This window comes from Chiloscyllium plagiosum, unplaced genomic scaffold (genome assembly GCF_037043375.1).
Source record: "Chiloscyllium plagiosum isolate Xiang-an unplaced genomic scaffold, Cpla_swu_hap1 HiC_scaffold_24, whole genome shotgun sequence".
In the NCBI taxonomy this organism is placed as follows: Eukaryota; Metazoa; Chordata; class Chondrichthyes; order Orectolobiformes; family Hemiscylliidae; genus Chiloscyllium; species Chiloscyllium plagiosum.
Genome location: NW_028270162.1, coordinates 28429258 through 28444662, shown reverse-complemented (window position 1 = coordinate 28444662; position 15405 = coordinate 28429258). Strand labels below are relative to the sequence as shown.

General features: G+C 38.6%; 1 protein-coding gene across 1 annotated transcript; it reads left to right on the top strand.

Moving 5' to 3' along the window:
- The first annotated feature begins 10849 nt into the window (after nucleotides 1-10849).
- m17 (IL-6 subfamily cytokine M17) lies at nucleotides 10850-15004 on the top strand. The gene is made up of 3 exons (XM_043715305.2): nucleotides 10850-10923; nucleotides 11137-11276; nucleotides 13291-15004. The coding sequence occupies exons 1-3, from the start codon at nucleotides 10908-10910 to the stop codon at nucleotides 13759-13761; spliced, it is 627 nt and encodes a 208-aa protein (XP_043571240.1). The 5' UTR covers nucleotides 10850-10907; the 3' UTR covers nucleotides 13762-15004.
- The last annotated feature ends 401 nt before the right edge of the window (nucleotides 15005-15405 follow it).

Here is a 15405-nt window from a genome sequence, read left to right as displayed (position 1 = left end):
ATTAATATTCAAAGCATCTTGAACTGTGTCGGTTCAACTGAATACATTTTCCTCACAGATATTTGCTATCGCTTGCCCTTGTGTGCAATATGGAAGTACTGAAAATAGCACAGAAATAACTGGATTTTGATTAGGCTATCGGCACTCCATTATTAAACTATAAAAAACTTCTAAAGTACTCACATACATGGTGAAAAGCATGAATGAAGATGTTGCTGTGTTGGTATGCACTTCCAAGAACTGTGTTAGAATGGTATCTCGTGGGGAGAATTATCTGGAAAGATTTGGAATTGCTGTACTTAGCTAATGTAAAGCATACAGAAAGTTAGTGATTCTCCATTTGAGTGTAATTTGATTTTTAACAAAATCTTAAATACCATACAAATTACTTCTCTTGCACTGTAAATTAGCTACTGCAAATGAGCAGTTGCATTCTTTCAAATTTTAATGCTGTTAAAGATAAAACACTTTTTTAACATTTTCTTTTAGTCACCTTTAATTTTCTCTTAGTTCTGTCTTTCCCTTTACTACCTTTATCTCACTTTCTGTCCCTGCATTCGATATTGAAGTAAACTTTCAGACTGACCCTGGTTCAGCCTGATTAGATCATTCTTTGATCTGTTTGGGAGGAGCCACATGATTACCTGTTGTATTATTCAGACTGGTCTCACATCCTCCTTGTAGGATGATTGTGCATTTCAATGAGTGGCCAATAAGAACTTGCTGTACAAATCCACAAAGATTGAGTTTGAGTGTTCATAGTGTAAGGAATGGTTGGGTCTGCTTGCTTGTTCTCCATCGCACAGTGCAGCCCAATGTCATGCAGAGTATAACATGCAGCACTGCACTCCCCACCATGAGCTTACATTGTGATAAAATTGCATTCATATTTACTAAAGCCCATTGCAAACTCTTTATCCATTCCTCTATGAGGAGTAAGAACTAGTCAAAGTGTAATTGGTTTCTTTGGTTTAATATATTACAGAACTATTTACAACCATAGCTGAAGTGAAATGGTTCTGTGTCATCTCTTTCCCAGCAGTTGGTTTAATTGATGTTTTTACTCCTTAGTTTGGAATTTAAACATTGATATAAATACCACCAAAGTATAGCCTGATGTCTAGACAGCCCAGTTCTCCTTCATGATATGGTAAGCTCACGACTAAACCAAAAGTCACTTCTTTGATTGTAGATATGTCAGACAGTGTTCTACACTTTTGCTGTCTGGAATATTATGTTTTAATGTGACTTTGTATTTTCTAGTGCCAATGGTAATGTTGTAATATAAGCTAACGTTTCTCGTACCAGAGATGGCAGGATTTGGCTTGGCAGTAACTTACAGTTCTTATTATAAGGTCTTCTGGAAACAACATTCAGAATAAACAGGAAGACCTGCTTACTCATTCTACCAGTAATTCAGAGCTGTGAAAACACAGGTTTGGGGCCACATACCTTAAGGTAATGTATGGATTTGACACATATTATTCAGTCTCATACTGTTAGAGTGACAACCGGGTTGCTGATTATTAAACCATTCAAAAGAACCCACTTGAGGGACCAGGTTGTGTGCTCCTGGACCTCTGTTCAGTTGGAAGATCATCAATGTCCTAACATTGGGATTGTGAACTGGACACAGTCCACATTGAGTGCATGATCCCAGAGTTATCCATTCTTTCATTCCAATCTCTGTGCTCACAACAAAATCTCAAAAGTCTCTCGGCTGGCTTTTCCAACGATTAGCAATCATAGTCAGATGTCCCTCCCCTTCTGCCTTTTCATTTTGTATTTCAGACCCGAGCTTCCTATCATTGGATGCTGAAGCAATGTGAAGTATGACTTCAATCCAACTGGATCCGTTTGACAAAGTCTCTTTTCAATGCCATATTTCCAAAATTAAATGTCAAGCAGTACAAAGAGCCACTCTGACAGTTCCTATGAAAGAGTAAGTCAATGTGACGTAAGTGTGAAGGTGGTAAGGATGGCAGTTAGGTAGGATGCCATGGAGCAAAGATGCCAGGTACATGATTGAATATTTAGGCTAGGTTGGGTTGGGGATTTGTAGGGGTGTGGGGTCGAGATGTGGTCTGATGTGTCCTGTCTGGCAAAAGGGAAGTGGTGTCCTGGTCCTGGTAGGACGGAGTATCAGAAGAGGGTTTGGGTGGTGGGGTACCAAGGGCAAGGCCATGGAGCTAGTGTGTCAGGGTGGGAAGGGGGGAATTGGCTTCCAGGAGGGAGGGGAATGTCAGCTCCCAGAGGGAGAGAGGTGTGATGGATCTTAGAAGGAGATGGACTGTTGGTTGCCCGGAATTAGGAGGGGTTTCAGGTCCATGGTGTAAAGGGTGATGTCGGGCCCTGGGTGAAGAGGACAAGAGTCAGACTCAGAAGCTGGAGGGTGTTCTTGGGTCCCAGGTGGAGAGGGGGAGTGTTGGTTCCTTGGTGAGTGAGGCAGACCCTGGAGGACAGGGGGAGTTAGGTCTCAGTGGGGGCAAAGGGGCATATTGTGTCAGGATCTGAGGAGTGCAGGCGGTTTGGGTAGGTGTAGTTTGAGGAATGTGTGGTAGTTTGGGAGTAGGTCTGACCTTTTCTGAGTAATTATTAACTGCACCCTGCAAATTCTTTGATTCAACTGGATACTTTCACCTGTAAATTGACTATTGGAATCTTCCATTTTCCATATAATTCTTTCAGTCACTGCTATATTGGGAATTCTGTGGGGTCCTGATGCACATTTCTTATTTATGCTGCAGAAACAACTGGTTACCTGGCTTTAGAGAATCTGGGCCCATTTGCAGCTGGGTCTTCAGCTGTCTAACTGCAAAACTCTGGAATTTCTAACCTGAACCTCTCTACATCTCCATGTCCCCCTTTTCTTTAAGATGCTTCTTAAAAATTACATATTTAAATCACCATTTGGTCACCCATCCTAATATCTCCGAAAATGTGTTAGTGTCAAATTTTGATTAACAATTGCCCTTGTGAAATAGCGTGGTAATTTGTGCGGGATTAATGTTGTTATATAAAATATATAAATTATTGTTAACGTAAAGACTTTGATTGGTAACAAGTGTGAAGAAAGGGAAGTAAGCCATAAGGAAGGTATCCCATTTAATTTTCCTTCTTGGGTCTTGAAGGACAAAGGGAAATATGATTTATTTCGAGTTCTGTGGTTATCTCGATTTTTTTAAATATAAAGTGCTCTCTGGAGGGCCACTTTGGTCATTGGAACATTGCCTAACAATGCATTGCTAGAAATGAAATGGTTTTCCCTATTTGAACAGTGTTGTGCTTGCAGGTAGAGATTGTTTGGTTTTCAGTTGGGATAAAGCATGCTGAGCAAAAGGCTGCTCAACTTATCTTTATTCTGTTTCTGAAACACTGTTGTGATTTGAGTGGAAAATTGATTGTATTCTTGAAAGTATGTGGAAGATTTCTTACACTGCATTTTTTGAGCAAGCTGTATCTGCCAAGACATGTCTAGTGACTTGCATGTATACGCCACAATGCCAGATTGACAGCCAAATGACCATTCCAGAGCTTCACCTTTTCTCTTCAAGTACTAACCATAATTGGCCAAATGTTTTACTTGTCAATGCTGAAGCTCTGTTGAAATAAATCTGTATTTTCCTTGTCTTTGTCTGGCATGTGAGTGAGTGTTTTAGACTAGTTAGAAAGGTAAACACTAATATTTTTATATAATGAACTGTGCTTGTTAATACTTTCTGCAAATTGTTGAATAAGCTTAATTTTATGATAAATCAATAAATTTGTGTTTATTGTAGATATCTGATTGATGAATCTTTTTATTGTATATTAGATATAGTGAATGTGTATGATTTGCCATATGGGAAACTGAATTAAACAATTATATTCAAGTTGTGATCTGTGGGGTAGTAGCACTAAAGAAAGACTATGTACTTTTCCCATCTTGGTTGTAACAAGGTAAAATGTCGTACAAGAGAATAATCATTATTAGTCATTAGATTAGATTACTTACAGTGTGGAAACAGGCCCTTCAGCCCAACAAGTCCGCACTGACCCTCTGAAGAGCAACCCACTCATACCCATTCCCCTACACTTACCCCTTCACCTAACACTACGGGCAATTTAGCATGGCCAATTTACCTAACCTGCACATTTTTGGACTGTGGGAGGAAACCCACGCAGACACGGGGAGGATGTGCAAACTCTACACAGACAGTTGTCTGAGGCGGGAATTGAACCCAGGTCTCTGATGCTGTGAGGCAGCAGTGCTAACCACTGAGCCACCGTGCCACCCACAGACAGTACAGATGGGAGAGGATTCAGAGGGGATTACTTATTGATGGGCAACAGAATAACATGTTTTCTGTTGTTATTAAATTATTATCTTTTCCACTGAAATCTCAGTTAAGGGGCGCAATGCATTTTGAAGACTTTATTTAAGTGTATTTGGTCTTACTCAACCTAAACATACTTGAATTTCTGAGGTTGGAATTGTCACTGCTGCATGTAAAGGTAGTGCTGCATAATGGTATGTCATCACCCCTGTGCATAGACATGGGATAAAACACAATATAACAACTTGTTTATGCCAACATTCTCTTTTGGAACAGGAAACTATCAACTGAGATATTGTTTTCACCATTAACAAGAGATCCAAACGCCCCAGAGGCAAAAACCAAGAATTTGACAGTCACTTGTTGTGTAGAAACATTTAACTGGGGTGAAAGTAGAGGCTTGAAGAATCATATGTGATTTGAACACAGATCTTTCACCTTGACCAAAGAATGTTGGAGTGAAAATCTTCTCCTTCTATTGCTTCAATGTTACTATGTAAATTAAATCTGAACAGTTTAAGTCCAATTCCTTGTGGCCTCTACATTAGTACAAAGGTATTCTCAATTTGACACCAAATTATCATCAGAAACCAAAATGTTGGCAGATTTGAAGAATGGTGAGATAGGTTTGTCGACAAAACGTTAATAGCTTATGAAAGAATTTTTTTGCCGGTGTCAGTGGTAATGTATAGTTAACTCATACACTGGGACTTTCGTTTCCTTCAATGCTCACAGCATCATTGTGCAGCCACAGACTGCCTGGCATATTGCTACGTGTATAACAGACTCTGTATTTTCGGATGACAAGTGGTTAACCAGCGCCTGCAGCATGGTTAGGTTTTGGATGCAAACAGACATTTGCTACTTAAGCCATGGAATATCCAAACAATTTTTATTTTGCTTTCCACTTGCCTTATATATTTGATGGTTTGTGAAGTCATTAGAAGCAATTCTTGTCAAATAGCGTAGTGGCTTGAACCATGCAATTGTCACATAGACATTCAGGTTTAAATGCCCACAGGTCCTGATTCAAAGTATAGCTGATGCCCTTGTACAGTATTGCCATGGTCATGTTCTGAAGAGCAGGATACAGATCAGGAGAATGTGTCTTACACTGGGATAGCTGCTCACAATCACATGAATGTAAGCTAACACTTATATCTTGAACAGGTTGAGCTTTGCTATATTCATGTCTGATCTCACATGATGATTGAGATTATGAAGTTATATTGCTATTTACTAATACTGCTTTGGCCAACTTATGAATCACTGACATATAATTCTAGCTCTCCCTTTCGATCCTGTGTTGCAAATATGCTTTTAAAACCTTCAGACAATTTTTATCCCATTCCATAATACTCACACAGCTGCAACACAATCAGGGCTCCACCCATTGTGGGATACAAAGCCCGTTGTCTCCACACTATCACGTAAGTAACAGCTCTGAGCGATGAGGAAACCAATCCACTCTGGACTGTTTGGTTTCAGTGGATCAAACTGATTCAGACCTACTCAAGATGGAGTCGAAACTCCTCTGTCTGAATTGACTCAACCTGTCCACTCATGACAATCAAAAGATTGAAGCATTATCAGAGGTCCAATGGCCTGTAATGAGCCCATTGTCAAGGATCCTATGAAATAATTGCACTTATTTTCCTTATTCTTACTGTTGAGTTAGAAACCACCAGCCACATGACCTTGAAAACATTAGTCTGGCCTGCAGCTGAGGGAGTTTCCCACTGCTGGCAAAGCTTTCTAAGAAATTGCAGTGGCCACAGGAAGTTCATTAAAGTGCCAATGTCATTGTTTTTTTTAAAACAATTAAATGATGAAGAATCCTGAAGCACATACATGACCGTGTCCATAACATGTTGCATGGAGTGTTCAAACAATTTTGATTTAAATGTTTTAAATATTGATTGGAATAAATACATTGAGTAGATGGGTTAACATCAGTCTCCAATCAGTTCACTTCATTTCTCTGTTTGGAAGTTGGTCCTTGACATGTTCTTCTGTCACCTTTTTCTATACTCTGTGCCAAGTGGCAAAGAGCAACAAGAGAAAGGCATGGATGACTTGCATTTATGTAGTGCTTTTCAAGACTTCAGGATGTCCCAAAGCACTTCACATTCAACAAAGTACTTTAGAAGTCTGTTCTTATGTAGTAAATATGGGCAGCCTATTTGTGTACAACAAATTCAAATAACAGTGTTCTGAAACACCAGATAGACTGTTTTTAGTGATATTGATTAGGATGAAATATTGGCCAGATCAGGGATAACCACAGTGGTCTTTTTGAAAGAGTGCCATGAAACCTTTTATAGTCATCTGAGAGAAGCTGAGGCCTTTGTTCAGAGTCTTGTCAGAAAGACAATACCTCTGACACTGCAGCAGTCTCTCAGTAATGCACTATAGGGTTAGCCTAGACTTCTGTGTTTACATCTCTGGACTGAAGTGAGTGAAGCCATCGAAAGTTAAGGGTGATGGTTAGACTTGCTCTCTCTTGTTGGAAATAACTGCCACTTGTGTGGTGTAAGTGCTAAATGCTTAATTCTGGACGTTATCGATGCCTTGCTGCATGCAGGCAAGGATACTTCATTATATAAGATATTGTACATGAAACTACTGACTTGTTTATGAATCCTCAGTGAACCTCTGATCTTGTAATGCAGATCATGGATGAAGCAGCTGAAGATTGTTGGACCTAGAATATTCAACTAATTTCCCTAAAGCATCCAAGGGCCCATAAGTTCATGTCCAACAAAGCCAATGTCACTGTGTTTTTCAATCTCTTTACTAGCCACCAGTTTCCTCAGATCAGGACCACAAAATAGTTTTTCTCATAATATGCAGCTCATGAAAAACCAAGTCAATGTAAGTGCTTATTTTTATGCAAGAAACAAATGTGAAGCAGATGAAGACCAAGAGCTAGCTGTGTCCTGTACATTTGAAACAAGGCTAAATCAGCCACCCTGTCATTCATCCTTGCTCACACTCAACAAGTTTGAGACATTTACTGAAGGGAGTTTGGATAGGTTCAGATGAAAACTAATTGCCAGTGAGCCACAAGAACAGAATGAAACTGGAAGATATAAATGTAGAATAGGAACCTGATTTATATGAAAGGAAGTTTAAGAGATGTAAATGAGGCTGCAGAGCATGTGAATGATGATCTCACCAGCCTCTCCAAGTCAAGACAATCATTAATGGAGCTTGTGGAGGTGCTGTACGGTCTATGCAAAGGTTTATAGCAGATGGGAGAGAAGTTAGCGGCCAGAGATACATGTTGCGTTGGAGAGGATTTCAGCTGCCTTTTTTGGTAGGCAGCTGCCCGAATATCTGAAAACCTTGCCTTGCTTTATGCAAGATCTCAGCAGCTCAATTCAATGTGAAACATTGAATTACATACTGCAGGCCTCAGAGGTCTTGGCAATTGGGTTGATAGGCACAGTGAGACCAGAGGATATTTGGTTGATTTTCTCTGAGGGTTTTAGTGATCATCCAATTTCTGAGGGCTGTACTTGTACTGACAGATGCTAATCAGACTCCTCTTCCCAATATTGGTGGGAATGTTGGTTTGTGCTGCTCCACCACTGAAGACCAAGTCAACTTTGGAAGATCAACAAAGAAACCCCTTTCCCCTTCATTCATCCCAGAATCACAGTCCCTGAGATTTAGGGGGCTACAATACTGCAAGACTGATAGAAATAAGCTGCTTAGATCGTTGACCCTACACCTACACATGCCATGAGAAGGGGTGTTAGAATAAGACAGACAATAACAGGTGAGATTATAAGGGTTGTGCATGATGAAAAATATTTGTATTAATTCCCTAGAACATGTGATATAAGGACCACAAAGGATAATATATGGATATTGAAGCTGATGATCACAATGGTTACTGAGAAAAGAAAGAGCTTGCTTGGAATGAGGGCAGCAACAGGTATTTATAGTACACCTTTTGTGACCTCAGAACATTCCCAAAACCCTTCAGAGCCAATGAAATATTTCTGAAATGGTACCCCCTTTGGAAGGGAAAAGCAAGGTCCCATAAATAAGAATGACCAAGTAAGTTTTTAAAGTTAAAAATCACACAACACCAGGTTATAGTCCAACAGGTTTAATTGGAAGCACACTAGCTTTCGGAGCGACGCTCCTTCATCAGGTGACAATCACCTGATGAAGGAGCGTCGCTCTGAAAGCTAGTGTGCTTCCAATTAAACCTGTTGGACTATAACCTGGTGTTGTGTGATTTTTAACTTTGTACACCCCAGTCCAAATAATAAGGTTTTAAAAGTTGTTATGTTGTTTAGGGATAAACATTGGGTAGGACACTAGGAGAATTCACCTCCTTTTTTGAAAACTGCCACTGGATCTTTTAGATCTAATTGAAAAGGCAGACAAGATTGTGGTTTAAAATCCAATTGCAAATGTTGCATTTTGATAGGAAATATGTAACCTGGAAACCGAGAAACTAAATGTTGTAAAGGACACAAATGTCTAGAAAGTAGTGACACAGGTTGATAATGCCATACAAAATTGAAACCAGGCACTAGGGTTTATTCATAGAGAGATAGGGTGGAAAATGGATTAGTGGTGCTGGAAGAGCACAGCAGTTCAGGCAGCATCCGAGGAGCAGTACAATCGACGTTTCGGGCAAAAAACGTCGATTTTACTGCTTCTCGGATGCTGCCTGACCTGCTGTGCTCTTCCAGCGCCACTAATCCAGAATCTGGTTCCAGCATCTGCAGTCATTGTTTTTACCTGGAAAAGTGAGAATGTTATGTTAAAACTTCATTAGGAGTCAAAACGTGTGGCACTAGAAAAGCACAGCAGGTCAGGTAGCATCTGAGGAGCAGGAGAGTCGATGTTTTGCACATAAGCCCTTTATCAGGATGCTCCTCGGATGCTTCATGACCTACTGTGCTTTTCCAGCTCCACATTTTTTGGTTCTCACTCTCCAGCATCTGCAGTCCTCACTTTCTCCTAAAACTGCATGAAGCCTTGCGCAGACCACACGTAGACAGTTCTAGTTGTTATTTTATTAGAATGGAAAGACAACGGAGAGTGTGCTGAAGTGACCATATCAAAAAACAAACCAAAATTATACCTATTAGGAAAGAATGAACAGGTTGGGACTCTTTTTGAAAAGGGAAAGTTGAGGAGTGACATAATAGATGACTTTAAACCAAATAATTCCACATATGGTGAAGGACTAACTTAATAGCCTTCATTATTAGATCATCTTTAAAATATCAAATATAGAATTCAGTAGAAACCACTTTACCCAGAAATTGGGAGAATCTTGAACTCATGACCACAGGGAGTGGTTGAGACAAATATTATGAATGCTTTAAAGGGGAAGATAGATAAGCTTATGAGGGAGAAGGAGCAAGGGCTATGATGATAGAGTTAGACGAGGAAGAATTGGAGAAAGCTTGAGCATAATTATCTCAATTGAGGGCTAGTCAGGACAAATGACCTAGTTCCTGTATCCATGCTGTAATTCTTTGTAAAAATGAGAGCACTCCCTCAGTAATGGCTAAAGTGTCAGTCTAGATTATTTGCTTGAATATTAGATTAGGACTTGAACCTATTGATTGGTGATGAGAATGTGACAGCTGAACAAGGCATATACTGAGCTAACAATAAGGAAGATTTTGTCAGCCACGGAGCACATCAGATCTCTTTTAATGCTTTTGTTATACTTAATTGGGAATTTTAATTTAATTTCTAAATAGAATTGAGAACCATTTCACAGACAATGATTCTTAATGGTCCAGAGCAGTCCTGGCAAACCATTGGTTTGTTTTTCTGAGCAACATCAAAGATTTGGGTTCAATGAAGAATTAAAACCTGTCGGTCTACCAAAAAAAGTCTTGTTGGATTAAATTGCTGGATAATTTCAAATTTCCTGATGAAATTCTGACAAGTGACCAGGAAAGCACAGAATTTCTGGGTCACTCCATCATTTTTCAAAGACCAGCAGGGAGTTGTCCTGGTATCCTGATTGATAATCTGTCCCCCACCAATAGCTACACAAAAAGTGCCTTACTACTCATTCATATTACTGGTGCTCGTGGGATCTTTTGTGTGTAACATTATTGTTGCATTTGCCTAATTAAAGTCAGTCACTCCACTTCAAAGTGGTTTCAATGTATCTGTGGTGCTTTGAGATGTTTCTGAAAGAGACGATAATGCAGAGTAAATCTGGTTCCTTGTACTGGAGAAGCAGCATGACATGATCTCCACGAGGTGATCTCACAGTTCTATCCTATACTACATGAATCTGACTGCTGAGTTAATGTTACCAACCTCTATAATGCATCAACACAAAGTAGTAGCTAGCCCATACGTGTCACAGTTATGAGACAGCAATTTCATCAATGATCTGCAGAAAAACCACTTTAAAAATTTGAACCAAATATGCAGTTCCTGTTGATGACGTTTTAGTGGTTTTGAGTACTTCCGCAACCTACAAAAGGCGGTGCAAGTCTAAATCTGGAAGAGTTGTCCAATAACTGAACAGAATACTTTCTTAAAGAGCTCTGCCACTTGCCTTCTGCAGTCAGATGTCTGTATTGTAATAGAATGGAACTTGAATCAGGTAATTTGCACAGCTGGTATTCTAGCTTCCAGTGGTTTTGAGCGGGTTATGTTTTATGCTGCATTTAGCACTTAAAAACTTTTAGAAATTATTATTTGTTTTAAATGTGTGTTTAAAATAACTGAAAATTTCTATTGTACACTTCAGGAAACAAGTGCATGAGATGTCACTGAGGTCGGGATTGTCTTTAACCTGTTTGTTTGTTTTTTTCAGGGATCCTACACATACTTCTGCTGTTGTCTTTATCTTGTCACAACACCAATGCTGCTCCTATATTAAATAAAACAATGAATATGAGCTACCAACTAGCTGTTGAGTTAAATCGCTCTGCCCCTGCTTTACTACGTTTATATGTAAGAAAGTTTACCTTATTGTAATTCTTCTAATTCTTGAATGTTTTGTTTGAAATTAGATTTTCTTTTTAGTTTAGCTCTTAAAACGTTTGTGCATAATTCATTCAATTCCATATCTGTGTTTTCCCCCAGACTGTCACTTTAAATCGTATTTCAAATGTAGGGATGTAATAGTACAGTCGGTTATAACATTACCTTTTGCATTGGGAATGAAACTGCCCCTGATTGATCTGTTGCCATTCTCAGTTGTAGTGGGTGCATGTCAAATGCTATCATTTCCTGCTGCTGCTCTCATCCAGACTTGATAATGACTGGAGTTTGGTGATTTTCGCAGTCAGGACTGACACAACCTCGATGTTTAAGTGTGGACCAGATGATCATCTATGAAATTGCATGTGCCTCCATTATTGTTGGATTCACATGTTGATTTGGCATTGATTGTATGATGGCAGGCGACATGTCATTCCTTTTCATGGTGCTCCTTTTGATGTGCAACTGAAAGGAAACTGAACAGTTGCCACCAGTCCTGTTGATGCAATTCCAAACCTCAAATAGTTCCTCACCATAAACTGACAATCTTGCTTTGCTAGAAGGGAACAGTGTTTGAAAACAAATCAAATAGTGTTGGGAGGGAATGGAAGAAGCTTTTTGCTGTATGGACAGGCAGGAAAAGACACAATTGGATCAGCCATGATAGTACTGAATGGCAGAGCAGGCTGAGGGGCCGAATGGCCTACTCCTGTTCCTATTTCTTATGATTCAATACTGAGGTTGCATTAACCTGAGAACAGTTGGTGCTATGGATGTTTATGTAACTGATAGATAACCGTTACACTAATAAGTGTGTGTACCACATGACTGTAAGCATATTACTCTGTCAATGAGATGTACTGTGGATTGGAAAGGTACAGTTCATACCTGTGTTTCTCCAAATATTATCTTCTGATCATAAGCAGAACACGTCAGGACATGCTGGACACAGGAGGAGGGGTGAAGTTAGAGTGTGCATCACTGGTAGCAATTTCCCACCATCCACACTGAGATCCATTCCATCACTAACCCCTCGGCTCTCATTCAGCAGCACAGCATTATATGTAGCATCAGGGACAACCTGAAGGGGAAAAAAGTGATTCTTCATGTGTGTTGATCTTATGAATAATGAAAGTACAGTATAATACCTCGTAATTGATGTTTGGTTTAAATTTGTTATGTGGATGGTATATCTAAGTGCAAAGTCTTTACAAAAGATCAGTTAATTCAGGCTGGCATGGCATCTTTACTTCAATAATTGAAGAGGCACAGCTTAGAGATGCCTTCTATTTAACTCATTAGCATTGGTCTGACTGCAAAATGCTATGTCTCTGACTAGAATACTGAGAGTGGTACATTCACTTATCACACACCACCTAGAGACAGTAACTAGTTACCACCACTCTGCTTTCACTGTAGGTAGATGTATGAAGACTAGAATTAGTGGTGAAGATGAAAGAAAAAAAACAGGAAGCAATGCAAGTTATAAAATGAGTATGAAGTGAAAATGCATTCTCATCTAGGATCTGTAAAAATAATATAGAAAGGTATTAAATTTCCAGTTAACTAGTGACAGTCACATTGCTAACAAAAACATTTCCTGTTTATTTAGTAAGGTAGCAATTAAAATTACTTCTTAACGGGTTCCTTTGAATTATGATGAGTGCAGCAGCATGATTGAATGTGCAGCAATAACATGATTTAAACTATCCTAACCCTCTAGAATTGAATCCCTAAGCTCCTTGCTTTCCCAGTTTAATGCTCCACATAAATTGTATCTTTCTGACTAATTTTGGAATCTATTTGTTTTTCTGATGACAGCTTTTGGAGTGACTAGGAATGTTTATTGATGATAAAGATGTTCTCTCTCTCTCTATATATATATATATCTTTCTCTCTATATATATTATATATAAAATATTATATATTTACATGCAAGTTGTTGTTATGTATGCCCATTATTAACATTAGCTTTTATTTTCAGCTTTCTGCTCAAGGCTTTCCTTTCTCTAATGATAATGCCGATATGCCTTTGTGCAGAGTTCAGGTGAAGTGCCTACCCAAAGGACAACTGGCCAATATGGAGAAAAATGAAACACTTAGGAGAATACACACTGGTGTAAAACAGTTTGATTTGCACTTGAAAAATGTTGAGGTTCAGCAGATGTATATGAACTCTCTGAAGAAAGAAATGCACGATGAGCTTAAAAATACTCGGACACAGCTAATATCACTGCAGTCAAACCTCCAGTTTATTCTGGACAACAGAGGTTATCATGTTCCAGAAGAGTTAGAATGTTCTCCAGAACACATTAACATCCCTGAGAATCTATTTGACCAAAAGAAACAAGGATGTACAATACTGCGAGAGTTTAAACGGTATATGAAGCAAGTGTTAAAGAGCTTTCGTCACTTATTGAGGAATGCACATGGGAAAGCAGCTGTCAACCCATAGATTGCGTGCAGTACAATGCTTGGTTTACTCTGCACCTGAGTACAATGCACCTTCTACAATTTCCACTCCAGACTTATAAGGCACTCCTTATGAAAATAAATTGTGGAACTGTAACGTTCAGATACAATACGCAATTGCCTTCTGCAAGTGCAGCAACACACTCATCTGGGCCAACATCTTTGCTGAAGTTCAACATATGTTGTGTCTTAAATCAGGTTTGAAGAAGAACAAGTTTTGTCTCACGAATGTGTTGAATACAAGTTATTTGACACATTTCAAATTATATTTTCAGGGAAAAAGAAACAAAACATCCAAACCAATTTTAAAAAGATTCAAACAAAATTAAGAAGTGACCTGAACTGAGCTGTCAGTTTCCAAAGATTGATTAATTGCCCTCCAAATGACTATTTCTTTTAAAGATCTGATCTTCATATTGATGGACCATGTAGTGTGATACAGGAGAATGTTTCTTTTGTTTTGAAATTGATGTTTTTTGGTGACTAAAAATAGGACTGCAAGTTAATATAATTAGAATATTTCAGATATTGATATTGCAGTACAAATTGATATTTTTACCTTTGTCCTACTGAGTGCAAGATGAAAAGCTTCAACAGCTTTTTCAGCAATACTCAAGATGTTGAATATATTAATTATATTTTCTTCCAAATAATTCTTTTATCAACCAAGTTGGAAGTACGATTTCTAGCTTATAAATGCAGGCATTTCTACCTCTTTACAGAAGCACTGGACTGTTTCTAACTTGTCTTACATTTCCACCTGCATTTTATTATTTTGTTCAGACCATGTCCTTCCTCAAGTATAATTGGAAGGTCCCCAGTTTCTGGCTCACCTTACTGTTCAATAGTGATATTTATTAAGTTGTGGTATTTATTGAAATACACTGTTTTCAATTAAAAATGGCTGCAGATTTCAAGACAAATGTGTGAGAAAACTGAATACTCAAGTGATAAAAGCAACAAATGCTGTAAATACTCTGTGGAGAGAGACAAAAAAGTTAACATTTCAGGTTAATGACCTTTTCACAACTTAAGTGATGATCAAAGAAATCATTTGTTCTGAGAAATAGTCAGCCAACAACCTAGGTTATTGTTTTCTTGTCATTATTTATTTAATTATTATTAAATATTCAGGGTATGAATTTATTAACATTTTGTACACAGGCTTATTTAATATGTATTTTTTGTATTATTTATAAGATCGATAAATAAAGAATTGAACTGAATTCATTCTTACTTTGTTTCTTTGTTATATATCTGTTAACTGAATGATTTCTAATTGAGGTTGCACAGGAAGTTGGTGAGGTTTCTTCTGGAATACTATGTCCAGGTCTGGTCACCCAGTTATAGGAAGGATATTATTAAGATAGAGATGGTTCATAAGATGTTTACCAGGATATTGCTGGGAATGGAAGGTTTAAGTTAGGAGAGACTGGATAGGCTGGGACTTCTTTCACTGGAGCTTGAGGAGTGACCTTATATAGAGGTTTGTAGAGTCATGAGTGACATAGATGAGTTGAACGGCAGGTGTAATTCCCTAGGGTGGGGGAGTTCGAAACCAGGGGGCAAATTTTTCAGATGAGAGGAGAATGATTTAAAAATGAAATTAAGAAATGATCTGAACTGA

Excerpts from the sequence above, each read along its gene's own strand:
- m17 (XM_043715305.2), top strand. Across the intron at positions 11,277-13,290 it reads CTGCTTTACTACGTTTATAT|CTTTCTGCTCAAGGCTTTCC; the intron begins GTAAGAAAGTTT and ends TTTTATTTTCAG.